At 41.8% G+C, this 18,631-nt stretch overlaps 2 protein-coding genes and 1 non-coding gene across 3 annotated transcripts; all 3 read right to left on the minus strand.

Annotated features, from left to right (window-relative positions):
- Positions 1-2,841: 2,841 nt before the first annotated feature.
- trnah-gug (transfer RNA histidin (anticodon GUG)) lies at positions 2,842-2,913 on the minus strand. The gene has a single exon. It is a non-coding gene; the product is annotated as a tRNA-His (tRNA).
- A 2,115-nt stretch (positions 2,914-5,028) lies between these two features.
- LOC138607926 (fetuin-B-like) lies at positions 5,029-11,259 on the minus strand. Its single transcript, XM_069680585.1, has 7 exons — positions 11,045-11,259; positions 10,676-10,789; positions 9,104-9,182; positions 7,490-7,656; positions 7,056-7,169; positions 6,783-6,908; positions 5,029-5,286 (listed from the first exon to the last, which is right to left on the minus strand). Exons 1-7 carry the CDS (start codon positions 11,240-11,242, stop codon positions 5,029-5,031), a joined length of 1,056 nt encoding a protein of 351 aa, XP_069536686.1. The 5' UTR covers positions 11,243-11,259.
- Positions 11,260-14,339: 3,080 nt separating this feature from the next.
- Positions 14,340-17,567, minus strand: LOC138607805 (fetuin-B-like). Its single transcript, XM_069680455.1, has 7 exons — positions 17,209-17,567; positions 16,704-16,817; positions 16,421-16,508; positions 16,051-16,217; positions 15,353-15,457; positions 15,121-15,207; positions 14,340-14,868 (listed from the first exon to the last, which is right to left on the minus strand). The coding sequence occupies exons 1-7, from the start codon at positions 17,422-17,424 to the stop codon at positions 14,440-14,442; spliced, it is 1,206 nt and encodes a 401-aa protein (XP_069536556.1). The 5' UTR covers positions 17,425-17,567; the 3' UTR covers positions 14,340-14,439.
- Between the last annotated feature and the right edge of the window lie 1,064 nt (positions 17,568-18,631).

The following is an 18,631-nucleotide window of genomic DNA, read 5'->3' on the forward strand; positions in this document are numbered from 1 at the left end:
TGTGTCGGCCCCAGCTGTGTTTTCCTTTCAGGCACCACAAGGCTGTGCTGGCTTTTTGTAACAATGTAGTTAGAGGTGGTACGATATCGGGGAAGGGAGCACAGCACGCAGACTGGCACCAACCTGAAGTAACCACTGACACAGACTTCTGACAAAGGACAAAGTATATCAGGAACTGAACACAATGCACGACAAAAATCGAATATATTTTGATGACTATTAATGCTGTATTCTCTGCTTTCTTTAATCCACTTATTTTTTTAAATACATTCAATATATTCACATCATGACTCTGTGACAGGTCGATTGAGCATCTTTGGGACAAAGTAAAGCAAGGGTGACACCGTGTGGACACATTATGAAGTGCAGATCAGCTCACCAAAAATAATCAGTATGTTAAAATAATCTTAATGAGAAATTGCAAAAGAACTTTAAGGAAAAAGATAAATATCTATTAAGGGAAATATGTTTTTTGCACATTTGTAACAATGCAAAATCTTTTTTTTCCTGGGCGCTGAGAGGTCAGCAGCCTGTTGCAGCAGCTCTGAGCCACTATTTCTTAATAAAGGAGCCTACTATCTTATCTTTTCTTAGTGTGAACGACTGACTAAACTTGTCTGACACAAGTGAGTAAAGAGTTTCCTTGAGCAGCATGTGGGAGAGGCTTCTGTTTTTAGGCCCCTAAATTTAGAAACTCACTGACACTCAAGATACGAGAGTGGAAAAATCTCTTTGTATTGTCTTACAGGAAATTAAAGACCAGTCTTTTTACTGGCGTTTACTTTTGATTCAGACCTCTTCTTATCATAGTATTTTTTAAATAACTTTTTATCCTTGGTGGGATTTTTTTGTCTTATTTGACTTATTACAGATTTTAACTTTTATCAATCAGTTTTTTCTCTTATTTTTCTTCTGTGATGATTTATTTTCTGCTATTGCTCCATGTCTGTATAAAAAGTCCTATATGAAGTTGAGTTCGGTTAAAATGGAAGTGGCTGGATGCCTTAATTTATCACTTTTAGAGAACAATGTGGACACTTGCTGTATGACCTGCTGCTGCTTTAAAAGAGACTTTCCGTTTCTTCGTCTGCCCTGCATTGTGTAACTGTAAACATCCGTCACTTTGTTGCTTGGCAGCCGGAGGACTCTTTTAAAAATGAGTAAATGAATTTGTATTCAGCCGGCTCTCCCTGGAGACCGAGGTCCTGTAGGCTTGTTCGTCTCTCTCAGTCTGCAGGGCACATTGTGTGCTTCGACCCCAACAGGCCTATGAAACTGTCGCCACAAATCACTGCACCACTGCTCCTCTGTTTCAGGCCTCTTGGCTCAGTCTGATGCCTAAAACAGTTCAGTAAACCTGTGAGGGGTAAGAGGTGTGATTAATTTTCAGTCTGATATAACAGCTGAGAGAATGAAGGAGATAAATGGATGCTATGTCCTGCAGACAGCTAAGTTTGAACACTGGAACTTATGTTTTTATTTGTTGTATATTCAGTGTGAAAAACCGTTAACTATCTCAGTCGCTTTGGATTAACATCCAAAGCCGGCCAAAGTCAAAGTATTTTATTCTAGACTGGCTGTGCCTGAGGAATGTCTGCCTTCTTTGCATTGCCCCTCGACTCCAGAGAGCAAATTTTTTGGTCTTTTGAATATTTTTTACTTAAATTACTCATCATGACTGTGAGGCATTGATACATTCCATTTCATCTTTTTTTGAATCACTGTCACCTTAAGCCCAAAATTATCTAGTTTGGTGCAAACACAGGGAATAGTGACACAGATGAGCGGGCATTAAAGCAGACTGATGACGGTGAAGCTCGTTCAAATCAAAGTTTATCATTAAACAAATGGCAAAGGGGCTACACTGCTACACGTCAGGAAGCATGCTGATTCAAGTTGTTTTAATACCATCTTCATTAAACTCTTAAATTCTGCTTTCAGCATATCTAACCTGTGCAATGTGCTTTTTATAGACTGTGCAGACAAGTGGTGCAAAAAGTGTCTGTCGCTCTGATGAACACTGAACAGTCTCAGAGCGTCAGAACAACCAACATCCACTGTACCTGTAAATAAGATCGTTCACCTCATTGTATGGACACACCTTTTAATCATGTAAATATCATCTCTCGTCTGGCATGACTCTATGCACACTGTTAATACTGAAAAACTATCTACCTCATGTCATCAGCAATCTAATTATATATTCTTTCAGATTATTTAGCATCCTTTGCACTCATCATTGCACTATTGTCTCTTGTAGCATGTACATATTAGTTTACTGTTTAATGTACGCTTATATTATATATGTTAATATATAACATATTAGTTTAATATCTAATGTCTAAGGTAGGCAAAGACAACCCGAGTGAAAGTCCTTGTATGTTCTGATTCTGAAAGTATTCAAATCCTGTACTTGATTTAAAGTACTTCAATGAAGCCCTACATTTAGAATTTTAGAAATTACAAAGAAGTTAGTATGCATTCATTCATGTCATTTCATAGTAGCGGTTCCCTGTACAGCTATATTGAGATCGTTCTACATAAATTGTAGACATACAATGTAGTTTGATAGTCTGCCTCAGACTGTATGCACTTAGTTTACACGTATGGAGTAGCTCTTAATGTGGCAGTAAATAGTTCTTATATAGCTACATATTTTACCGTTCAAGTAGGGATATTATTGCCCAACTGGTGTATGTACCTCAGTAGTAACTGTTCACATTAATTCTAGAGTATTTATGTCAACCTTGCTTTAGTGTGACACTCTATAATATCAACAAATAACTACATCAATGTCATGTACCGGCGTTGTACGGGAGTGACAGGAGGTCCTCAAAACACTGCCGTGACCCGGATTCGAACCGGGGTTGCTGCGGCCACAACGCAGAGTACTAACCACTATACGATCACGGCGAGCTGTCCGCGGACTGGAGGCACAGCAGCGTGGACTGAATCACGACTTAGTCGCAGTTTGAATACAGTTGACGTAATTACTAAAGGAACGTAATGATAATCCTGCCATCTCACTGAGCGTGTTTTACGAGAGCCTTGTAGACGTTGGAATATTTTTACGACATATAAATTAAGAACGTAAGTATTTTATATTTTAATTATTTTTATTGCAAATTATGTGGCGAATGATACTTGATGATAATGATACTACACTAGCGGTGGCATCAGAAGCCTAGTACTGTAACCATCCGTAAGTTTAAAGGTAAAGGTAATGTTGTGTCTGTAATTCGATTAAACGTGCACGTATAGGCTGAAAGACCTTTACACAAGTATTCCCTGATCTCCATGAACAACCTTAGCTGTATAATACAACCTTACCTGCAGCTGCCAGCAAAAAAAAGGACACATTGAACAATATTTACCCAGGAATGTTTCATTAAAAATACATAAATCATCCTTTATGTTAAATCAACAGCGTGCATTTTGTATACAGATGAATAAATACATGTTATTTTGTTACATCAACAAAAAGATTAAGTTTCATTTACTTCACATCAAATTAAAAACTCAACAGTAGAATTGATATTCAATGTTATGCCATACAAGTTGTATTTATTTATGTAAAGTTAGAAAGCTTTATTACTTTTCAAAATAAAAGTCAAATATTATTTAATGAGTTTTTACTTTTAAACTTTTTGAATACAGAAGTATCAAGTTTAGGCTCCTTATAAACTAGGCCTACATTTAAAAAGACTGCCAACTTTATTAACTCTAATAGTACCTACAGTATTTCATAGGTGAATGACTAAATATTACACTCACAACTGATTTAAGAAACATTCAATGTAAGAGTTTTTTGTTTAAAATAAGTGAGGTTGAAATGACTGAAGATGTTTATTATTTCTGAGAGATACCCAAACCAATCCTTCATGAGAATCAATAAAATGAGTCAGACATTGTGGGACATTTATGCCCCCCGTCACCTGCAGTTTATTCTAAGTTTACAAAGTGTTTAACCTCGTAAACATCTCCATGTGGTGTTCTTCATGTGCTACAAGACATATCAAGGACAGCATGAGCAGGCATCTCCATGGCTGGGCCTGTCTGCTTTTAAACTGCAGTGTACCAAGGACAGGCTGAACAACATGTTTTCAGATTGGCAGGTTTGAGACGTCACAAACCTAAGGAGCCAATCCCGTTAATGGACGGGGTGACGCTATGCATATCATTATGTGCAACCTATGGCAACCACTTCGGCGATGCGCGAGCCAGCTGTAACAGTTATCGTAATTTTCGCAAACTCACTACTGACTACTAACGTTAACGTTACTACTACTAATTACTCAGTTTCAAGCTAGCTAAGTTCAACAAGTGGCAGAAACATGTTTTGGAAATGTGCATAGTGGACGGGGACTGTACAGATTCCGGAATTTTTAATGAGGCAGAAGGAGGAGATGCCTTGAGAGGTACAAGGTACTTAATCATATTGTGCAGAAAAAAAAAATATCAGACGCAATTTATTATTTCAAGCAGAGCATTTTATATGTCTGAAAACATGATTAGAGCTGGTCTTTAATGTTCACAGTGGTACAACATGCAAAACTTTAATGTTAATGGAGCCTGTCATCCCCCCATATTCCCTGTTTTACTTTGATTTGGGAAATAATCACATGATGTGTTTAAGAGAGGTGGTACCCATCATGCTTTGGATATGTAAATTCTGTTGCAAGTCAGTTAATTAGCACTTCAGGAGTGATGAGGAGTGCAGAGAGTATCTTCGCCTTTAAATGCTAACCATTAACTTGTAATTTAAGGTAGAAAAAAACTTACATTTGTATTTTCTTACACTGTTAAGATACATTTGCTAAATCTTCTAATAATTACCAAGTTAAGAGAAAAAAAATACAACTTTCTGCTGTGTGAATGCTTTAATCAAACAAAGTAATCGTATTATTTAAAAGAATTAAAGTTGATTAGAATTACTGCTTTCCCATATTATATTTTTTGTTTTTCTGAGCTAGTTACAACATGCAGGAAAAAGCAACTTTCAAAGATCAACCATCCGAGTTGAGCCAATCAGAGCCTGAGTTTCTCTATGCCCAGCCTGTGTCTGTGCGGGCCGGGGCAGGAGCTGGCTGCTGGGGACGCTCTGACCGGAGCAGGCTGATACACTATGGTCCCCAGGGAGCCCCGAGGCTTGGAGACAGTGATGTCTGAGCTGGGTGTGACTGAATGCATGTGCTCGTGGGGGTGCAGGTGTGTGTGGTTGTGGTGCTGATGGCCTGTGTGTCCGCTGTCTGCTTTTGCGTGGGCCTGCTCCTCCACAGCGGCGGCCTGCAGAGGGAGAGAAAAGAGAATATGCAGTGATAGTGTCGTAAAACTATATCGCTACAGCAAATAGAATACAGAAATCAGTGTCCAGTGAAAAATGTTGGGGAGTGTCAGTGTCAGTGTTTGATGCTGAAGCTGATGCAACGTGGAGTAAATAGACGACACTACAAGGTCACTTAATGTCGTATTTTTTCAACATTTGTCCGTAGTATAAAAATTTAGCATTCTAGTGCTTTACTCTACGTCGTACCTGCTTCAGCATCAAACACAGACACTTGGAGCTGTTTGACTTAGAGTGCCCCCGCAGGTCTGGAGCACTTCTGTTGTGGTAACTGGCATTGCAGCATTTTTATTTCTTTGCAGTGTGTGCGTTTTTGGCCTTGCATTGTTTCTGTATTTGCAGTGGGTTGGCTTTTAATGCATTTCTTTTGTTTTCGGTTGGTTGGGTTTCGCATTTGCAGCACGTTTCCGTTGTTGTGTTTTGTTCAGACTATTGTATGTTTTTGGCTGACCGCTGGGGTCAGCCCTACACATGGGTCTGTATGTGACTGTCTGACTGAGTGACAGTACTTTCAGAGCCGTAGAGAGAGAAAGTTGCAACATCGCAATGGCGGATCATGGAGCATATTGGACCTCCACTGATGCGACTCTCTGTCTATACGGCTCTGGATACTTTGTCCGGGGAGTAGGCGGGGCTGCTCCTCCGCTGCTCCTCCGCTGTCCTCACCTACGTCCGCAGCGAGCACCTGCTTTCAAACACGTTGTCATTTTGACCTTGACCAATAGCATCAACATCATTAAGGTCAGAGGTGTTCATGAAGAGCAGGGTCTTTAGCTTCTTCTTAAAGGTGAAAGGGACTCTGCGGACCGAATGGAGTTTGGTAACTCATTCCACCACCGGGGGACGACTGAGGAGTAGAGTCTAGTTAGCGACTTAGGGACCTGTTGTGATGGGAGTACCAGGCGCCTTTCATTGGCGGGAGGGAGTGTGGACCTGGATGAGGGCATTCAGGTAGGCAGGAGCCGTTTTTGTTGCTTTTGTTTTAGTTCCGCTTTATAAGCGAGCAACAGGGTTTTGAGTTTGATGTGGGAGGCAGCTGGGAGCCAGTGGAGGGATGTGAACAGTGGAGTGATGTGTGCTGTTTTAGGTTGGTTGAAGACCAGTCACGCTGTTGCGTTCTGGATCATCTGCAGAGGTTTGAATGTGCATGCAGGAAGGCCTGCCAGGAATGTGTAGCTGTTTTCCTCAGGCCATTGTAAAGTGTTTGCCCTTGTCGGCCACCATATGAGACCATTCATGTGTTCTTTCAGATTAGAAAAATGATATTTTTTTTCTCACTTGACTGTCAGGGCATCCATAATTAAGTGCTGCTTAGGGCTGCATAATTGTTGGTTTCATTTCGGCAAGTGACCTTTTTTAAGCCTTCGTAAATCTTTTTTTTTGATCTGGGTATCAGGTATACAACTTATCGACTAATATTTGTGGTTGCGGCCGGTACCTGAGGTTCGAAGATCTCACACTTCACCTCTACAGCATTCCGAATTGTCTCCTTCTTTCCAGCAGGGAGTCTGACCTCAAACTCGTCCTCATAGGCAACGTGTGAGCCATCACAGAAGCCTCTGTGCTGCAAGGACATACAGCAAGATTATCTGAGCCAGGATATTTATACATGATAAGATTAAAACTAAAGAAAGCCCGGTTTGAAGACTGATCAGCCGTTGTAAATAATGTATTAAAACACTCTTGATACATTTGTGTGTGTTTAACTCACAGCAAACTGACAGTCCATAGGTGGGCAGTCGCTCAGTTCACTGGCATCTCTTTTCTTTGAACACACCGTCTCCACAATAGTGAACTCCACAAAGTAGGAAGCACCAACAACCCACTGACAAAGACATAATGCACACACATTTACTATACACCTGCAAACTATAAACCAAAATAAGAAGAATTAACTATATAATATAATTAACTAAATATTTCTTAACTGACATTCACACTCAGCTAGCTATGACCAATAGTATCAATACTCGAAACAAGCTTGTATCAGAAGCATCAATACTTTGGGAAGCTATCTGTCCACTCCAACTCGAAACCAATGTCCTTGTTTCAAGAACCAAACCCTTTCATACGCTATTTCATTCACTTTCTGGCTGTTGCCTTATTGGTTTGAAAACAAGCGAATTATTCAGTTCTTTGTTTAACCTGCGAGCTGGCTTGTGTGATGTTCTCCAGAGTGAAGTAGTTGGCCAGGCGGCTCTCTTCATTGAACCTCTGCAGGGAGAGATTGGCCGTCTCCTTCACGACAGGCTCGTCCAAGTCTTCCGCTGTGGGACAGTCCGGACACACTTCCACCACTGCAGTGGCAGGAACTGAAGATAAGAATGAACAGGGTCAAAGGTCAATGGAATGTAATGGAGATAAAAGCTGTGTCTCAATCCACGGGCTGCAGCCTTCGAAGGAGGCGGTCCACTGAGGATGCTCCATTCATAGCCTGCAAAGACCGTTAAAGCCGAACTGAAATGAGATGGTCTGTTCTACCCTTGCATCACCTAACTCTGCTCCTGTCACCTAGCAACAGGAAGTTAGCGGGCTAACTAGTTGGCATAACTAACGTCAAGTAAGTTAACCTATTATTTCAAAGATAATTTGTTTTAAGGGCCATTTCATTTTTTTTTTAAACATGTGTAATGCTAGTTATTTGATTGAATTGAAACCAAAAACTTTTACATTTTAAAGTGTATTTCTCGGCTGTTTAAAAGTCCGCCATTTTGTGTGAATTGGCACGCAATGCATCTCGGGCCATCGGGTGAATCCTTCGGAAACGGAGGAGGCATTTGTCGGCCGCATCTGATGGAGCCCTCGAATTGGGACAGCCGTCGACGCGTCGCTGTGACGCAATCTGCCTTTAAATAAGGCCTCCGAAGGCTGCAGCCCCTGGATTGGGACACAGCTGAAGTGTTGAGAATTTAACACAGGCACTTTGAATGGTGTCATGTACTTCTTGAAGAAGTTTCACCTCTCATCCGAAAGGCTTCTTCAGTTCTAAACTGACTGGTGGACGGAGCTAGAAATATAAGCCTCTGTAGGTCATTAGTATGCTAATAGACGTGTAATCAGTGGTGAGTCATTAGCCTGAGCTGTGAACCCAGTATCAGTGAGAGTCGTTAGCACCCGCTGATGTTGATGGGTCGTTAAGCTCATATGATCCTGAGTGTGATCTCAGCTGTTTGGGCAGAGAATTCAACACTGCATTGTAAGTGGGTGACAGGTGGTGTCTTAGGCAGCCGCCTCTGTTAAGGGAAGGCTATTCCAGCTTAACGTAAATGGCTTCCATGTCTTCTCTGGCCAAGGTGTGGGCCTTGCTGTCTTCAAAGGAGTGTCCTTTGTCCTACAAATGTAGGTGGACCACTGAGTCCTGACCTGAGGAGCTCATAGTATTGTATTGTATACGCTACATTGCTCTTCTTTCTTAACCTTCATCCTGCAGTACGAACACTTAGCTATCGTCTATCCCTCTATCAGCTTGTTGTATGGAGATCTATTCTCCTTTACTCATAAAAGAAATGTAACTCATAGCGTTTTGTCTGTAGGATACAATTTCCAACTGCAACTCTACATAATCACTCATGGATGACATGTTTACTTGCCTCGGGGATGTGTTCCAGTACATAAAGCAAGATACAGCGTGTGTCAGCTTCTTCCATTTCACACTTCTTTAACATTCACAAAATCCAAACAGACCTTCTATCACTTCATAAATGTGTTGTGGTGTTATCAAATGAATGAAATGAAGTCTAAATGATGCCATTCATCTACCTTCTCGAAGTGCACAGGAGTAACTTTGGAGTGTGACTTGAGAGTCGATGAAGGCAGACACCTCACACTCTCCGTACACCTGAAGGACACAAACGCACAGGTATACACACAGAATGAAAACCAGGTCAACAAACAAACAAATCACAGGAGTTCTCTTTGCTGGACAGGGATTTCAGAAATTGTCAAATTGTTTAAAAATAGGTTATAATAGGTTAAATTAGGGTGAGGATCAGCTGAGCTAAGGCTCTAAATGTCAACCATCTGGACTTGTAGACTTGAACTTGACTTCACTGTCATCATGTTGAGTCTGTGAGGCTGCATGACTTTTTAGACCTTCACTCCCAACCTTTCTCTCTGCTCCGCTCGCATTAACCGCCGCTCTGCCGCTCCCTCTCTCTTACTTTCTTGACCACTTACTCAGCGTGCACTTCCTGACACAAGTTACAAGAGAGGAGAGGAGAGGAGAGGAGAGATGCATTCAGTTCCAGTTGGACAAACTCAAACTCCATCTTTTAATAGAGGGAAGGGTAAGAGGTGTTCTTTTGTCGTACATTATCACACAGGAGATACAGACAGACAGAGAGAACGACAGACAGCATACAATAGGAAGGGTGGGGAAGAGAGACAGCAGCATATGATGGATAGAGAGAGCAAGGAAAGAGACAAAGAAACTGTATCTTAAAAAGTTTATTGCGAGTGTCTATGAATGAAGAAAGACCTTTTTAATATCACAGTGATGGTAACTTGTGAATTTCACATTTTTCCAAGTCTAGTCAGTTAAAGTTAAATAATGAGCAGTTCAGGTACACATCTTTTAATTTTCAATGATGACTTTGAATGTAAATAAAGAGTGCATAAAATTGGGCAGAGCCAGCCAGCCCGTCAGTTAAGGCTAGGTAAGTCTGAATCTAAATGGACTGTAATGGAAGTCTGCAGGAAGTTAGCTTGACTTCTCCTGTGAGCTGGGCGGATTGTGGGTTTGGACCGTAGACTGTATAAAAAGATGGACGACATGATAGCTCCCTAAAAGTGAAGCCAAAACATTTCAAGCGCCCCCTGCTGACTGGCTGCAGTATAGGTCAAACTATGAAATCAAAATGCACAGCAAATAATAATAACAAATCACTCCAGTCTTTGAAGTTTCCATACCTGTGAACGTTAACCTCAGACCAACACAAAGAAGCTGTTCTGCTGTTAAACACGCCGGCGAGCAAGATCCTTGCTGCTTTTTTCGGTAAGTGAAGTGTGTGTTTTGGTTAGTGGAAGTGGCTACGGCGGTGCCACCCGCCAATCTCTACTGCGCAGACTCCGGCTCCAAATGACGTCACCATCGCAAGATGGCAGCGCCTATCCCGGGGGCTATTTTGGCATCACTTTCGTACAATGGGAGCAGATGGAGACGCGTCGTCCATCTATATATAGTCATTGGTTTGGACACATAGCAGTTACAGACTTCCTGCAAACGTGCCTACGAAGACTTCAAGTCGTCAGGACCAGTGAGGTCCGGATGTTTGGAGTGAGTAAAAGTCTGTAGTGTTAATGAGTAAAAATGCACCACCGTGTGGTACTTACTGGAACATCACCAATACTTCTGGCTTCACATTGTTTCCATGATTTCCTGCTGATGATGTGGCATTTGGTCTCCATTACATCAATGGTCAGTTTGTAGAGTGACCCACCTTTATCCTACACACACACACACACACACACGTGCGCACACGCGCACACACGCACACGCACACACAAAAATTCAAAGTTAATGTTTTTTTTTTTTGCACTCACTCCTAGGCTCTGCAAACAATGCTGCTGGTCCATCAAATGTCACTACACTCTTCTTGCAGTTACTGTTGCATATTTTAAGTTGCATGGTGTAGAATGCTGTTTGTGTTTTTTGTGCATGCCTGTCTCCTTGTGTGTGTGTGCACAAGTGTTTGTCCTCACCTTTTCTGGAGTGTGAGAGAGGTCGTACAGTCTGTTGAGGCTCAGGACGTAACCCTTTGTCTGGTCCTGGTTGATCTGGTCCAGGGCCTCTTCAGCCACCCTCACCGCCTCAGGACTAAGGCAGCCTGGAGGGTCTGGCTCGGCTCTTCCCTCCTGCTGCAGCAAAGCCAGACACAGGACCAGCAGGTACACACTCATCCTCTAACACACACACACAAACACAGATTTAAGATCTAAAACAAAAGTAAATTGAAGTATCAACACTTATCCTAGAAGATACTTTAACATTAAACTAACTGGTCTGTAAATCTGCCTTTGCACAAACTGTTATCCTAATTTCTGCAGACAGAGTTTGGAAACACACATGTGAGGCTGGACTTTCGCCTCTTTCCCAAAGGATGAGCAAACAGCTGCTATCTGCTGCTCTCTAGGCCAATGGCTGTCTCCTACCGGCTGAGGGGTCATAGTGCACTGGGTAACAGGGGACGTTATATCAATAAAAGAATTGGATACAGCACACTCAATTTAAATTCTATAATTTGAAACATCATGTTGAAAATGCTCCAACAAAGAAAAATTAGGGCACAATGACATGGCTGGTTAGTTAGCTAGTCTTGTTGTTAAACATACATTCAAATGATATTTACTTTATGTCAAACATATGCAATGTTATTCACCTTGAATCTTGCTAGCATAAGTGTTTGAAGGGGCATGTTGGACATGTTGTTTACTGCTACTACTAAACATTTACTACTTGCAGGAGCTGTTGTTAACTCGGACTCAAAACAGAAGAACAACATGTCATGTTAATAAAAGGATCAACATTTGGAAACCTGCCCTTTTGTACGTTATTTATCATCTTTATTTATCTTTATCTTCTTCTAACAGTTACATTTGCCATAAATGTAGGTTAATACATAGCTTCCTATCAGGGGCAGCTTATGTTAGCATTCAACCTGCACTTCTTAGCAAAGAATATGTTCCTATTGTGTCGTGTAATATTAGCTAAGGCTAATATTGTGACTGAATGCTAACGCTAGCTGTTGTCTGACCTTAGCTAATGGGCTATTTAATGTTGTTTTAAAGTAATAATCTCAAAGAGTTACATTTAAATAAATGTCTGCTAAGTCACTATCTATATGGTGATTGAGCCGATGGCCCACTGATGAAAGCCTTTGCATTTGCAGTATTACAGACTTTGTGTCTGGTGCAACTTTCACGGAAAAAATCCCAAGTGGCGCCCAGTTAGTGATGCGTTTTCCATCACCCAGCACTAGTAGTAGGCGGAGCTAAGCGGCTGCTTTTCCAGTCTCTGCAAGTGCTGAGAGTAAACAGTAATCTACTGTGGCTGAACAGACAAAGAAAAGATCGATGACTACAGATACAACTTCAAAAATAAGTGAAAATCCAAAGAAAAATAAACAAACTCAACGCTCAGATGAAACAAACAGTCTAACAAGGAAAGAGACCGTCAGCGAGGAAAATCAAGAGTTACAACCGGAGCTAACCGTGGACGCCACACATGCGACACTGTCTGGATATCTGGGAAGTGTGCTCCCGCAATTACTGTTTATTGCCAGAGGTGCCGCCAAAGAGAACGAAACTGAGATCTTTGAGATTACCACTTTAACTTAAAATATTATCTTTTGACTTTCTTATAAATCAGGAAGTGGTCAAATTTCTGTAGGATTTTTTTCCAGCAGCGTGGGTTGAGGATTTTGTTGTACTACCCAGGTATGTGCGCATCTGCACATCATATTAAAACTATTGCTGTCAGGTGATTTAAAAAAAATCATCTCAATAATTACAGGCTTTGTAATTAATTAATCGCAATAAATGGAATATATCAATGATTTCTGTGAGAAGCACCTCACATGTAGACTTACTCTCTTTCTAGATGGTTATTTCTTACTTCCACACTTTAATTGCACTCTCTTCTTCTCCTTATTAAGTTTAAATTCACAAACTACTTTAATCTGATCACTTTGCTTCAGTCCCCCAACACACCTGCACCTCTGCTCTCTGCACAGCTGCTGGCACCACCCCCTTCTTTCTGTCTGTCTCTCTGTCTGCTTTGTTGACCGTCTTCATCAGCAGTCTGTTTGATTAAGTTACAAAAGATAAATATTTTCTGTCGCAATTCAGTTCTCACAGCCACGTGAATCGCGTGTGCATGAGGGGCATTATTAATTACATAGCAATCAAAACGGCCGATCGATCGTTACCAAATGACATCTGCACTATACACAAACAGCGACAACCAATGAATTTATGACTTTATTTCACAACAATATCGTGGCAGCTGGCTGGAGGGACATTGCCAGGGAGCTGAAAGTTTGATATTGAGCGCACAACTGCACGTGGATTGTTTACATTGCGTAATAGAGCTGCATGATTCTGTGTGGACAGAGAGCGTAGAATGTCGGACCTTCTTTCGCCGTTAGAATACTGTTTGAGGAGTAAACTGTTCCTGCTGTTGTTTATTTGGTTGCCACGAATTCACGTGTGATTGATGTCCTGTGACTCCTGTCACTGTTTCAGTGCTCTTCCTCAACGAGGGGAGTGGGCAAACAACCGTTCATTTGGAGCAGAAATCTCTGCAGAGTTGTTTAATTGCAACTTCAGGACATGTTATAGAAATCTGAAGCAGCGGCAGCAAGAACTCTGTGGCGAAGGGCCGCCGCTACAAAATGTATGTAGCGGAAACACTGGGTAAAATGATAATCATGTCAGATAACTTACACAACTTATAACTCAGCAGTATGTCATTATACTAACATTCGAGCCTATCGCCCTCAGGAAAATGGCCTCTGAGTGAATATGAAGAGAAAGAAAGATTTGCACTTTGTGACATCACAAGGTGCAGTCTCAGCAGGCTTCGGACAGCTGGCCAATCAGAAGAAAGTGGGCTTGTAGGGGCGGGGTTTCTTAAAGGGACAGAGCTGACTGAGGCAGAGGCTCAGTGTGAGAAACATTTTAACTGTAAATTATGCTAAGCTACTCCACAGGTATGACAGAAATTAGCATAATACCCCTCTTTAATGATTTTTTGTGTGTTTCAGTTACTGTCCGATGATAAATAAAACAGCATCTTCTCTCCCTTGAATTAAAACCATATAAAAGTTACACACAGGAGTGCAGGAATATATTTCTGTTATATAATGAAAGAATGAATTGTACAGCACATATACAACATTATATATTGTATTGTATATTGGCAAGAATCAGAATCAGAATCAGATAGATCACCTTGGTCCTGATAAATGAAGAAAACACTGGATGAGTATTTGCGGTATTATTTATTTTTGCAACCAATTAAAAAGAAAAGTTGACATTTGCTGCGGCAGATTGTGTCTGAGGATTGTACAAAGGAAATGATCAGTTAAGAGGTTTCATTATTTTGACACATTATCTGCCAACATTGAAACAGGGACTGAACCCGTGATGTTGAACAAGGGGTCCTCAGCAAAGAGTTTCTCCACCAGGGTTTCTCCTGCTGCAGGAGGGGGGCACTGGGCAGAGATTGAGGTGGGAGTGGGCCCTATGATGGGCTCCGTTGCTCCGGGGATCTGGGGGTCAGGTTTAAGGGGCAGAGTGACACCGACCTCTGGGCCAGCAACTGGGGCATCGGGGAAAGAGGGCAGGGTCATGGGCATGTCCATGCTGGGCAGCATCCTCACCATGCCCTCTGGGTGGTGGTCGTGTTGGGCGTGGCCCTTAGTTTGGACTTGTGTTTGTGTGTCGTCGGCAGCATGTGCGTCGTCATGGTCGTGGTTGTGTGTTGCTGTGTCGTTGTGGGTGTGGTCAGTCTCTCTGCCAGCAGCCTGGAGGACACAGCAAGAATCAATGAGCAGTGTGAGGTACATAACAATTTGGGAAGACAGTATACTGTAACCCAAACCCTAACCCGGCCCCTATTGGAAAAAACATTTGAGTTTCAAGTCTACAGCTCTGAATGACTGTCATTTAAGTATTGCTCTAAGTGCTTATGAAGTAATTCCTAACATATTAAACAAAGAACAATTCATGTGTGTTTTTTAAATCTGTGTTATTTTTCATGTCACAGGGATTCTTACCTCAGGCTCAAAGATCTCACAGTCTACACTGGTCTCACTCTCACCAGTAGGAGAGTTCCAGAGGGATGCCTTACAGAAGCCCTTGTGCTGAGGAGAGAAGATCAAGAAAAAACCAGTAAGAGAGCAGAAAGCTGAGGAATCCCTTTGGCTTAACCAGATTGTTAAGTAAAACTTGAGAATCCATTTGGCTGCGATAAATTGTTCAAACAAAAAACAACTTGTCACGACTCACGGCAAGCTTGCAGCCCATGAGGGGGCAGTTATCAGCCTCTGCGCTCTTGGAGCAGGTGGTCTCCTGGATGGAGTACTCTACATTGTAATACATCGACATGGCCATCTGGAGAGAAAAAAAAACACAAAGAAAACTTTTAACAAAAAATAAAAATGAGTTTGATGAAGCACACAAGATGGGGGAGGTTACAAGGATTGGTAGAAAGGGTTTGATTATTATAGGTCCGAAAAGTGAAGCCAAGGTGGTGCCTTGAACCTGCATTGTTTCGAATGGCCAGCAGGGGGCGACTCCGCTGGTTGCAAAGTCAGATTGTATGTATGTATATGAAAAAAATTACCAAACTTTTAACCTGACTTATTTCCTATGTATATATTTTTTAAGTTTATGGTCCCAATGGTCACTTGAATCACTTTACATTTTTGCCCTGGAAAATGTAAACAAAGGCAGCGTGCAGTTAAACTCTTCATCTAACACCTACCCCCCGCCAGCGGTTTAAGGCATTAAAAATAACTATATAGAAATAATCAATATTGTCGCTGATGGTCTGTTTTGCTTTTGTAGGTCATACAGAGTAATCAGAATTAATTTCAGTCTGTTTCATAACCAGCGAAAAACTCCTTACAGGAGCTTTAAATATTCTAAAGAAACATTCAGTATGTCGAGTGATATCTTGGGCTTTTGAACATATGAAATCTTACCCCGGCAGTAGCACGGGCGACTTTCAGCAAAGCGAAACGTTTGTTTAACTTGCTCTCCTTGTTGAACTTCTCCAGGGAGTCAGTCAAAGCCTTCTGAACCTGAGGGCTTTCTGTGTCGATAGGACCTGGACAGTCGGGACAGAGCCGGTGCACCCTGGCTGAAGGAACTGAGCAGAGAGAGAAGTGGTTTAAATGTACACAACAAAAAGTTTTGTTAAAGTTTTGTCTTAAACAAGAGCAATCTCTTATGTTTCACTTATTTCAGTAAAACTGAACTGAAAAGGTGTTGAAACATTTCAACATAGCAGAATTTTTCATTTAGAAATATATCAAGATTATTATATTTATCATTAGTATTGTTTTTTTTTACCTGGTCTGATAGCACAGTTGTATTGGTAGAGACGCACCACTCTGTGTGGCCTGTTGATGTAGATGGTGACTTTGCACTGTCCATATACCTACAAAAACATATGCAAAAACAAGCACATGCAACATTTAAATGTGGTGCACATTTATGAACAAAGTAATATGTACTTATATTTACATTTTTATGTATTACTGTTAACATGTTATGATTTGCTCTTTTGTGCTTCTTCAGCCTGGCATTCAAGCATGAGTGAATGCAAGAGTGTGTCTTTGCATTTGTGTCTAACCGGTGTGTTTTCTGTGCGACGAGCCTCGCAGGTCTTCCAGTCCTTCCTGCTGAGAACGCTGCAGTTGGTCTCCACAACATCCATAGTCAGGTAGAAAACCACACCAGTCTCTTGCTGTGACACACACACATACAGGATGAACACACATCATGCAATTATTGAGAACATATTACATTAATGTCCTAAGGAAATTATTTTTCTGTGTGATCGAAGCAGAAAAAGTTTTCACTAAGTGGTTCTGATGTTTCAATGACTCTGTCATTCTCTCAACTGGCCTTGGTATTGCAGATGTTTTGTACAATCCAATAATTCTTGGAATCACCTGATCTTTTCCACAATCCAAGCAGAGCTGACACATCATTAATACCATCTTTGGTTTAAATGATGTATGAGGTAAGAAGTTATTTCACCATTTCAAGAAATATAAAGAAAGACATTCAAGATATAAGCGACTTCTCTCTTGAATAATTGATAAATAATGTCCTTAAAGTCTGGATTTACTCACATGTGTCTTCATGTGGACGTTGGACAGACGGTGAAGGCTCAGGATGTAGCCATCCTCCCGGTCCTGGTTGATCTTGGTGAGAGCCAGCTCTGCTGTAAACTTTGCCTGAGCATCTTCACACGACCCCTGCTCCAGGGCGCCCGGCTCCACCGGTGCACCGTAGACGTGCACACACCCCAACGCCAACAACAGCGACAACAGCGCACAGTGCTTCATGGTGACGGCCCGGGACAACTCACTCTAACACCCAGAGAGGGATGGGGTGACCTTTTATATCTGGCTACTGTAAGCACACCCACTCACCCTCTCCCTCTCTCTCTCTTACGTACACACACAGACACACACACACCCACACACACACACACTGTCAATCACAGGCCCTCCCCTTATGCCAGGTAAACATTGACCACCACCCCCTCTCAAACCACACAGTCCTCTTTAGTAGCTCTTCTGATAGATCGGATCTCACGGGCGAGCTTTCACTCCCCACAAGCTGACGCGAGTCACACCCTCTATTGCTTGCTGTTGTGAAATCAAAAAGGGGCGGGATTTTCACTTGAATCTAGAAGTTCTGATCTTGAAGATAGAAAAGTTTCTGCAGTCAGCTTAGATAAGACAAATCTGCTTTGAATTGATACTGGAATTAGTTGTCAGGCTTTGTTATGGCTGAGCACTTGAGTTTCACTCTCTGAGCATCAATAGGTGAGGTCAGCTGACGCGAGTCACACCCTCCATTGTTTGCTGTTGTGAAATCAAACAGGGGCGGGTTCAGCCTTGGCACTTCCTGGTATTTAAACACACAAATTGTTTTAAGACCAAATTGGGAAAAGACCAGCAAGTCTACCTGCGCAATTTCACCGTCCACTTAATTCACTGGCTGGCATGGCTCTTTCCTCCATTTTCTTTGTTGCCTACCTAAGGCAATATGTGCTACAAACAAATCCCTGTCATTCATGGGTATGGAAGAAAACGCATCTCTCACAGACAATGCAACCCCAACAACCTCTCCTCACTCAGAAAAGTCTATTCCACCCACTTTGGCCCCCATTAACTTTGGCCTTTGGGACTACCAGTCTGCTGTAAATAAAACAGAGTTTATCCAAGCACTTACAAAACTGTCAGATATTCAGGTACTAGCCCCGACTGAAACCTGGATCCGTCCAGAAAACACTGCCACGCCAACTGCACTCTCTGTAGACACACCCGCTCTGTTGGGACATGGAGGAGGAACAGGTGTCCTCATTTCCAAAAACTGGAACCCCACTAGGCAACAACTCGTCCTTTGAATACCATGCAATCATTGTTATTTCTCCCATCAAAATTATTGTTATCGTCATATACCACCAGGATACCATCTGGACAACTTTGTTGAGGAAGTGGACATGTTACTCTCAGACATACCTGACGATAGCACACCACTTAC

Source organism: Semicossyphus pulcher, unplaced genomic scaffold (assembly GCF_022749685.1).
Source record: "Semicossyphus pulcher isolate SPU_LCO1_2020_fin unplaced genomic scaffold, fSemPul1.0.p SCAF_4, whole genome shotgun sequence".
Taxonomy (NCBI): domain Eukaryota; kingdom Metazoa; phylum Chordata; class Actinopteri; order Labriformes; family Labridae; genus Semicossyphus; species Semicossyphus pulcher.

Coding starts and splice junctions, on each gene's coding strand:
- LOC138607926 (XM_069680585.1), bottom strand. CDS start 11,242: ATGAGTGTGTACCTGCTGGTCCTGTGTCTGGCTTTGCTGCAGCAGGAG. Junction 7,657..9,103: donor CTCCTGTGCACTTCGAGAAG/GTAGATGAATGG, acceptor TCTTATCTTCAG/TTCCTGCCACTGCAGTGGTG. Junction 5,287..6,782: donor GTGAGATCTTCGAACCTCAG/GTACCGGCCGCA, acceptor CTCCCTCTGCAG/GCCGCCGCTGTGGAGGAGCA.
- LOC138607805 (XM_069680455.1), bottom strand. CDS start 17,424: ATGAAGCACTGTGCGCTGTTGTCGCTGTTGTTGGCGTTGGGGTGTGTG. Junction 15,458..16,050: donor TCGCCCGTGCTACTGCCGGG/GTAAGATTTCAT, acceptor TTTTCTCTCCAG/ATGGCCATGTCGATGTATTA. Junction 15,208..15,352: donor TCATGGGCTGCAAGCTTGCC/GTGAGTCGTGAC, acceptor TTCTCTCCTCAG/CACAAGGGCTTCTGTAAGGC.